The sequence below is a fragment of the Dioscorea cayenensis genome, unplaced genomic scaffold (assembly GCF_009730915.1).
Source record: "Dioscorea cayenensis subsp. rotundata cultivar TDr96_F1 unplaced genomic scaffold, TDr96_F1_v2_PseudoChromosome.rev07_lg8_w22 25.fasta BLBR01001634.1, whole genome shotgun sequence".
Classification (NCBI taxonomy): Eukaryota; Viridiplantae; Streptophyta; class Magnoliopsida; order Dioscoreales; family Dioscoreaceae; genus Dioscorea; species Dioscorea cayenensis.
Genome location: NW_024088025.1, coordinates 32,000 through 40,401, shown reverse-complemented (window position 1 = coordinate 40,401; position 8,402 = coordinate 32,000). Strand labels below are relative to the sequence as shown.

The 8,402-nt window shown below is 38.3% G+C and overlaps 1 protein-coding gene across 2 annotated transcripts; it reads left to right on the top strand.

The window, feature by feature from the left end:
• Positions 1 to 700: 700 nt before the first annotated feature.
• LOC120256766 (interactor of constitutive active ROPs 4-like) lies at positions 701 to 2,943 on the top strand. Of its 2 annotated transcripts, none has more exons than XM_039264432.1 (4): positions 701 to 881; positions 1,511 to 1,556; positions 1,642 to 1,780; positions 1,866 to 2,943. In XM_039264432.1, the coding sequence occupies exons 2-4, from the start codon at positions 1,543 to 1,545 to the stop codon at positions 2,784 to 2,786; spliced, it is 1,074 nt and encodes a 357-aa protein (XP_039120366.1). In that variant the 5' UTR covers positions 701 to 881; positions 1,511 to 1,542; the 3' UTR covers positions 2,787 to 2,943. The 2 variants fall into 2 exon arrangements, with proteins under 2 accessions (XP_039120366.1, XP_039120367.1); XM_039264433.1 differs by lacking the exon at positions 701 to 881 and adding an exon at positions 1,215 to 1,411.
• Positions 2,944 to 8,402: the final 5,459 nt, after the last annotated feature.

Genomic DNA, 8,402 nt, shown 5'->3' with positions numbered 1-8,402 from the left:
AATAAACATCAGCACCCAATAGAAGAATAAAAATGATATTAATATATTATTTTTTTAGATGTTACATATGAGTGACATTACACGAGATTATTAATTGTTATTTATGGTACCAATTTTATGATAGACAAGTGTTTTTTAAAAAATTTTTTTTTTTAAATTTTTTTGAGAAGATGACTGACCTCAACTAATATTGTAATAGAGAGTTAGTTTGTTAATTTCTTACGAAATAAGGTAAAAAATTATTATTTTTTCTAATGTAAAAGTGGTTTTATAATAGAAGAGTTACATTTCATCTCCTACTGAGGCAAAACATTAATAGTTCGAATTCATGGTTATCTGTATATCTTTAAAAAAAAAAGAAAATGGTTACCTGTACATTTTTCTTATTTGGGGATCAAATAATCCATTATTTTAAGTAAATAGTGACCTAATTAATGAATAAAAAAAATAAATTAAAGATGAATCAAATCATTCAACCAAATATTTATTTTTCCAGTCTGATGCATGAATAACAAGAAAAAGCTTGTGTGCTCTAAAGAGCGAGAAAGCCAGAAGGAAAAAGGGAAAAAATGAATGCAAAAGGCTGGCATTTGAAGGGAAAGCAAGTGTGGAACTAACACCACTTCTTGGTCGTCTATACATTTGTCCTCTTCCCCACTGCCTCCATGTTTCACTTTAATTCAAAAGTAGATAGTGACCAGTGACACTCTCTTATCTTATTCTCTTGTTTTGAAATCCTTCTCAATGTTATAAAACTCTCTCCACAAACTCTAACAAGGCCTTCTCCTCCTTGCCTCTTTCATCCCCAAATTTTGTGAAGTTGCTTGGGAGTTGAGATTCAAAGAGTTTGAAGTTGCATTGTTTGATCCATTCATTTTGTGGTAAACTTCCACTCTCTTCAATTATGTTCTGTGTATTTCATTTCTTCATGGGCATTCATTTCTTCAGATCAAACTTTCTTATTTTTCATCTTTTTCTTTAAAACTTTCTCCACTTTCAATGGCATGCTATGGTTAAAGATCTCAATGGGATTCATGTTGTCTTGTTGTCTGGCCACTGTGCTTCTTCATCAGTTGCCTTTTTTACACATGAAAAACATTTTACTGAAAGATAATTAATTGGTGATCATTTCTTCAGATTTACTAAATAAAAAACTACAAAAAAAAAAAAAAAAAATTGTGATCATTCATGTAAGAGAAAGGGAGCAGGTGTATCCCTCCCTGGTCCACGTGGGTGCTGCAACTCCACCCCTGTTCAGTATCCATGTCTTTCATCATAAATGTAGGACAAACTCAATTAGATGATTGAGAACCAAGAGGCACTCTCTTTCCATTGCCATTTTCTCTTGGTTTCTCTGCAAGTTTTCAACATTCAAAATTCAAATTTGCTCTAAAAGTTTCAATCTTGAAGTGTGTGAGCGTGCATCTGTGTTTTTCTTTGTTTTTTTCTGGCCTGAATTTGTACTGATGCAGAAAAAAACTCTTTTATTTATTTATTTATTTTTTTGCAGGACTCATCTGAGACTTTTCCAAAATCAAGACAATGCCAAGGTCAAGGTAGTAGTAATGAATGATCTCTTATTCAAGTTTCTTACTTATTGAACTTCGTCACGCATAGCTTATGGTTTTATTTACAAAACAGAGGAACGGAGATGCCTCAAAAACAGTCTCCCCGAGCGCCCCTGCATCTCAAGACAACCGTTTGCTCCGAGAACAACAGCACTCACCGGACCAAGCCCAGATCCGATGATCGCCGTTCTCCGCGCAGCCCTCTCCATGAGGTACACATATATTATATGTCTCCCTCTGTTTCTTCATTTTCTTTGGTTGTATATAAACCAGGGTTTGGTGTGGATGGATGATTAGAAGAAGAGAGGGACAAAGGTGTCAGACCTTGAAACTAAACTGTCTAATGCTGAGGAAGAGCTCAAAAAACTAAGGGAGCAGCTGGCTTCTGCTGAAGCTGAGAAAGAATTGGCTCAAGTTCAACTCAAGGAAGCCATGAAACAAGTTCAGTCAACTCCTGAGAAGTCTGTGAATCAACACAAAGAGTTTGTTGAGGAGCAGAGTGAAGGAGAGAATTTGAATATCTGTACAACTGATGTATTTGAGGTTGTTTCTGAATCATCTATTCCTGCTGAGCTAGTTGGAGAAGTGCAAAAGGAGAAGGAGAATCCAGACTTTGTGAAGGATGAGGAGATGATGAAAACAGTTGTTGAAGAGGATGAAAAAGTTGGTGATCATGAGAAACAAGAGTTGCTGGAATTGAGGAACAAATTGGCTGAGGCAGAAAAAATTGTCGAGAATTTGTCCATGGAGAATGAGAATCTGAAATTGCAGATTACAGAAGTGGCAGCAGACGTAAAGGCTGCACATGTTAAAGAGGAAGAACTGGGAGTGAAACTAAGTAGTATGGGAGAAGAGCTGAAGGAAATAATATCGAAAGCAGAGAAGTTGAAGGAACAACTAGAGACAACAGAGAAGGGAAAGTCAGCTTTGGAGGCGGAGATGAGACGGCTTAAAATACAGACAGAGCAATGGCGCAAGGCAGCTGAGACCGCGGCTGCTGTTTTGGCCAATGATGATGGAATGATGGTGGAAGTTAATGGGAGAAGAGTTGCGGAACGGTGTGGATCAATGGAAAAACATTTTGGAGGTTTTGTTGCGGCAATGGATTCTCCGGTGATCACCGGAGATGATGATGAGGCCTTTGCGGCAGGGAAGAGGAAGAGTAGTGGGATGAAGATGTTTGGAGACCTTTGGAAGAAGAAAGGCCAGAATAAGTAGAGTTCATTTCAATTCCATGATCGAACTTGCTTCTGTCATCAACCTTTTTTTTTGCAATTTCTTGTTGCCTTTTGTTGTTTTGGTCAAAAGACTTTTCTTTGTTTTGTAATGGTGTTGAATGAATTTACGTGCAGATCTTGGTATCTCTATTTTGATATAAGGATATATGTATATAAGTTTGTATATTGCTTCTTATATGTATTTTTCTTTCTGCTACGAGTTCTCTATTTTGATTGTCGCATCAAGGTTGTTGCTCTTTGTTTTTTCGCTTTGGTTTTTGTTTTTCCTGGGAAAATTTTGTCTTCTTGCTTAGAAAGTAAAACTCAGTATCAATGTTATTTGGCTTATTTCAAATAATTTTCTGGAGTTTCTCTGCAAACCTAATTTATTTAATTGCGAAATTTCAATTTGGCATCACTAGGATCAAATACCAATCGAGCAGCAGGAATCTGTGCTATTAATCAAGAACCAATGAATAGATGAAAATTATTTTTATGTGGTGCTGGCATCAAAATCGACACCTTCTGAACAGGAATCAGCGTGCATTTTGGCCAATGAGTTAAATGAAACAACTGAAACTAGTAATGATGGATTATCTTTCACCAAAGAGTAATGTTATCCGATGCCTAAGTTAGGAAGAGCAAGAGAACGGGCAGAGAAAAGATTGGGTTTAAGATTCTATGGCAGTGGAATTTTAATTCAAATCTTTTCCTACCTAGACAATGACTAGCATAAATAAAGTACTTACAAAGTGATCACACGAATCATCAAGCATATAATTGCATATAAGTGCTTACCTTTTTTTTTAACAAGAGAGTTACAAAAGTAACTGACTTGCTAAACAAATAAGAATAGAGAGCTACTCAAGACATCGGAAAAAAGAAAGACTACAACACTAGCCAAAAGGAAAGAAAAGAAATATTAGAAAGAAAATCCTGTAGACAAAACAAGCTTCATGACCCATCTAGGCAAGTCCATTCCCTTGTGAAAAGAGACAATCTTGTAATGTGCTTGCCATGAGCTGCCAGTCAATCTGCCAAGAGGTTCCAAGCCCGTGGAATTGTCTACACTCCTTTGATTCCACCTCCTTGCATTAAGTTAATGATATTGTTGGTTTCTTGCTCCAATCTCCAGTTTGTCCTATCATGACTACTACTCAAGCTTTTGCAAAGCTTTGCACAATCAGCGAAAATGTAATTAATTTTGACATTAGCATCCTTCGCCATTTCCAAAGCAAATTTCATAGAGTTTGAGTTCATATTTTTCTTTCTTGGTGGATTAGACGAAGACTTTGAGAAAGTTCGGGGATAGATACTACGCAAAGACCTTGTTCCAAACTTGAAAGAATACTATGCACTTGTTTAGAAAAAAGCAATACGACAATTTACTTTAAAAGGAGATCCAAGTAATTTAGATGCCTTAACTATGGTAGCTACACTCCCTTTGCGTGATCACAAGTGCATGGGTCATCTAGTAATAAAGTGTACCTGGAGTGTCTGCTAATCAAATCCACAGCAAACATAAGTATTAGTAATAACTATGAACCTTATTATCTAACCTCAAATAAGGAGTGAGATGATCAATCGTGCAAGTAAGTAAATGAGAAAAAAACAAGCAAGTAATAAGAGAAATAAGAGGGAAATCAATCAAGATCAATGGGTACCTGGACAATGCTTCCATAGAATCTTATGATAAGTGATGGACTAATATAATGCTTCCTAAATGAGTATAGTTGAGTTGTGGGAAATCCAATGACACACCGATCCATATCTCTAGGCAACTAGCTACTAGTCCCCTACAAGGTCCCCGTGGAAAGTTCTCTCGACGCCTCATACTACATATGACTTCCTGGAGTTCTAGGGATCCCAAATGGTTAACCCGATTCCAAAGAATAGATCAAACCCTATCTCTACACGAAAAATTCCTAATCTCATATGAGGCCCGGTGGAGAGTTCTCTCGACACATCACACCACATACGATTGCAAAGAACTCATGGAATATGAAGGTAGGGTAAATCAAATCGGAATGGAAAGGGGATGCTCCATTACCTCATGCCTCACCCTTTCAACTCTCTTCAATCTCGGTGAATCTAATTCTAGTGATGATCTTTCATCACTAGAGTAATTAGAATATACAACCAAGCAAGAAATTGCTAATAAGGATTTCATGGTAATGAAACCACAAGATTGAAACTCAACATAAGACTCCATTAAAAAAAGCAAAATAAAAGTTGATACAAAATCCAATTAATGAATCAATAAGAACAAGTAAAATCTATAAAGAAAACCCCCTTTGAGTAAGTCATGATAGCCTTGTTGGGTATCTCCAAAATTTTCAAGAATCCCTCTAACGAAGCTAGGTACATCGTCTACAAAAAAGTTTTTGGCAACTCGCTTGATAGCTATAACAATGGAGGAATTGATGAAAGTTGGTGATGGAACACCTCCTTCAATGCAAAGACCTCATCTCCAAACCCTAGCCACTTTTCTCTCTCAATCTTGCTGGAAAAAACTCCATAAACTTGCACGAGCGGCCTATTAAACATAAAAATCAAGGGTCCACACGGCCCCTAACACAGACGTGTGAAATGTCCTTGTATTGTTCTAGCATCACTATAATAACTATGCTCCAGTAATGTGCTACAGAAATGTCCCTGTGTGTGGCTTCCTGGCTTTTCAAATTGTTGAAATCTCTTTTGAAAATTACACACGGACTGGTACACGGCCTTGCAACTGCCTGAGTGTCCTTCTAGCATGTGAAAATGGCTTTGAAACTCCCAGAAGTCGGCACACACACACCCATGTAAATATTCTGAACCTATGTGTTTGCCCTTGTGGCTCACAAAAGAGCTTTAAAAATGCTCTACAATCCTATCTTCACTTTCTTTTTCTCAAATCACCTTCACACGCCCTGATTGTGTAAAATAACACAAAATACATGATATGAGTAAAATACATAATAAATATTGATGGTGAGAAGCGTGTCATATGAAAAAGAACACACTGCTCCATGGGTCCCAAATGCATGGGTCGCCAAGTAATAATCCTCTTACGTGAACGCGAGAGTGTCGTATTCCCTAGGTTCTCAAGAGCTACTATTACTTTCTCTTTGACTACATAATCTAATTTACCAAATAGAGGTGATTGGTTGATTGAAAAATTAGAAAGTAGAGAAATGAGCTAAAACACAACACACAATTAAAAAAAAACAAATACCAAAGAGAAGGAAAGACCTCGGGCAAGGATCCCCTTGGGAGAAGTGATAAATGCTTGAGTAGACATATTTTTATATATGTTTTAGATGCATTGAGCATCATTTTTACTATGGTTTATGTCTCATATTGTGTATTTGGTGTTCTTTTATGCATATAGGTTGTGAATGCCTTGAAGAGTAAAAAGGAAGCAAAGATGGGCTATAAAGACATAATATTGGGAGTTCTTGTTCAATTCAAGGGCCAAGACACGAGAGGAGTTTATAAACGTGGAGATGTGTGCCAACTTCCAAGAAGATTCAAGTGAATTCACTAGTTGGAAGGGCACAAAGGCAGCCACATCTTCATGTTTCTTCTCTTTGTGAAGATTGCAAGACCTCTCAAAGATACATCGATGAAGAAAACTTTTATAGCCTACCACATGGACGTGTGCCCGGACATGTGGCCTCAAGAGAAGAGTGATTGGATTGCGTTTTGTGAAAAGTATTGTAGCAAAATCACTGCAGCAGTACTGTATCAAAATTACTGTTCACGCGCCCGCGTGGAAATTTCTGCAGCCCACGCGGCCACATGGAAAATCCACACGGGCGCGTGAGGGCATGTGACAGACGCGATCTAAGGCCTATAAATAGCCGTTTTGCCCTATTCTTTCTCATCTTTTGTGCGGCTCTTGATGGGTGAGACGGCTGAGGGTTTTGGAGAGGGAGGTCTTTCTGCGGCTTTGGAGGCGCTTCGTCACCAACTTTGATCGATTCCTCCTCCGTCATAGCATCAAGAAAGCCACCGTGAACCTAGCTCGAGTGGGTCCTTCAAGACGTCGAAGCTCTCCATCAAGGGCATCGGTTCATATATAAGGGGGTTTATTTCTATGGTTTTAATGTACTTTCATTCATTGATGGTGTGTTTTTGTATGTTGCTCCATGGAGAGCTAAAAACCCTAGAGGGTATTTGGGCTTATGAACCCTAGGATTCTCATCTTTTGTGGATTTTTGCTTAGTGTTTCTATTTAATCCGAGTTTGATTAAGTTTTTAATCTTGTATTCTCATTGCTTGCTTGTTTAATTAATCCTTGTGGTTGATTGGATTTGCATGATTTGTTACTTTGATGTGAGAGAGGTCTCCATTAGAGTTAGAACTTCAAGGTTAAAGAGGGTTGAGAGGGTGAGTCATGAGATAGTAGAGTGTCCCCTCTCCCTTCCGATTGAGTGTATTCTATCTCCGTTCCTTAAGCTCTATGCAACCATATTTGGTGTGAGGCGTGAGATTGAGAGATTTCTCCGCCGGGACCTTGTAGGAGGTTAGGATCCTTCACTGGGAATTAGGGTTGGATCAATCTTTAAGAATCAAATACAACTCTTGGAATCCCTAGAGTGCTTTGCAGTCATATGTGGTGTGAGGTGTTGAGATTGAGCGATTTCTCCACCGGGACCTCGTAAGGGACTAGTATCGGTGATCGGGAGGCCGGATCCGATTATATTTGGATTTCCACGACTTAACTTACTCATCATAGAAACACTTTGCTTATTCGGTACCTAATACCTGAATCCTAGGGGGAGCATTGCCCGAATACCCCACTTTTACTGATTGAGATCTCCATCCATTTAAACCTTGCATATTCGTCTCCGGTATTCATTTCTTCGCACATTAGATCACCACACCTTTCCATTTATCATTAGGTTAGAAAGCAGAGAAGAAGTTAGTACTAGTAGCCCTGTTCCCTGTGGATTCGACTACCTACTCACCGGGGTAATTATTACTTCGACACCCGTGCACTTGCGATACATACACACATATTCGGACGTGTCAAGAAGAACAAGCATGGATGAATTTAAGGATTAAAGTATGATGTTGGCTTTGTTTTTGGTGCGCTAGACTCTAAAGTTGACTACCCTGAAACCCCCGCAATGTAGCCCTAATTACATGCGGGTTCCTCCATCTGGAAAATATCGCTACAATGCCATTAGATGCAAGGAGTCTTTTCTAGGGAAGCCCTAATACTTTCTAGGCTAACGGTAACCCTTATGCCCTTAGGGGGCTACCGACACCCAGAACCTTTGTTGTGCCGATAGAATGAACCCTCTTTTAATAATTGTGTGACCTAATACGTGCAAGAATCCCACTCTACAAGTACCATTCCTAAATCAAAATCTTTAAAATTCATCCATTGTAGATTGAACATTGAAACAATAGCTTGAAACCAAAACAAGAAACATGCCAATAATAAATTTGAAACTAAAGCATTATGACACACCCCTTTGCGTGTGCGTACCGCAAGTGCAGGGGTTGTCGAATTAATAAAGTACCTTGGTGAGTGGGTAGTCGTATCCACAGAGAATAGTGCTTGGAAACACAAGTATTGCTATTTAATTATAGTTAAGATGATTCAAAAAAGGTGTGAACAATA

Bases quoted from the DNA above. Each gene is read 5' to 3' on its own strand.
- LOC120256766 (XM_039264432.1), top strand. The intron at 1,781-1,865 runs GTACACATATAT...ATGGATGATTAG, and splicing joins CGCGCAGCCCTCTCCATGAG to AAGAAGAGAGGGACAAAGGT.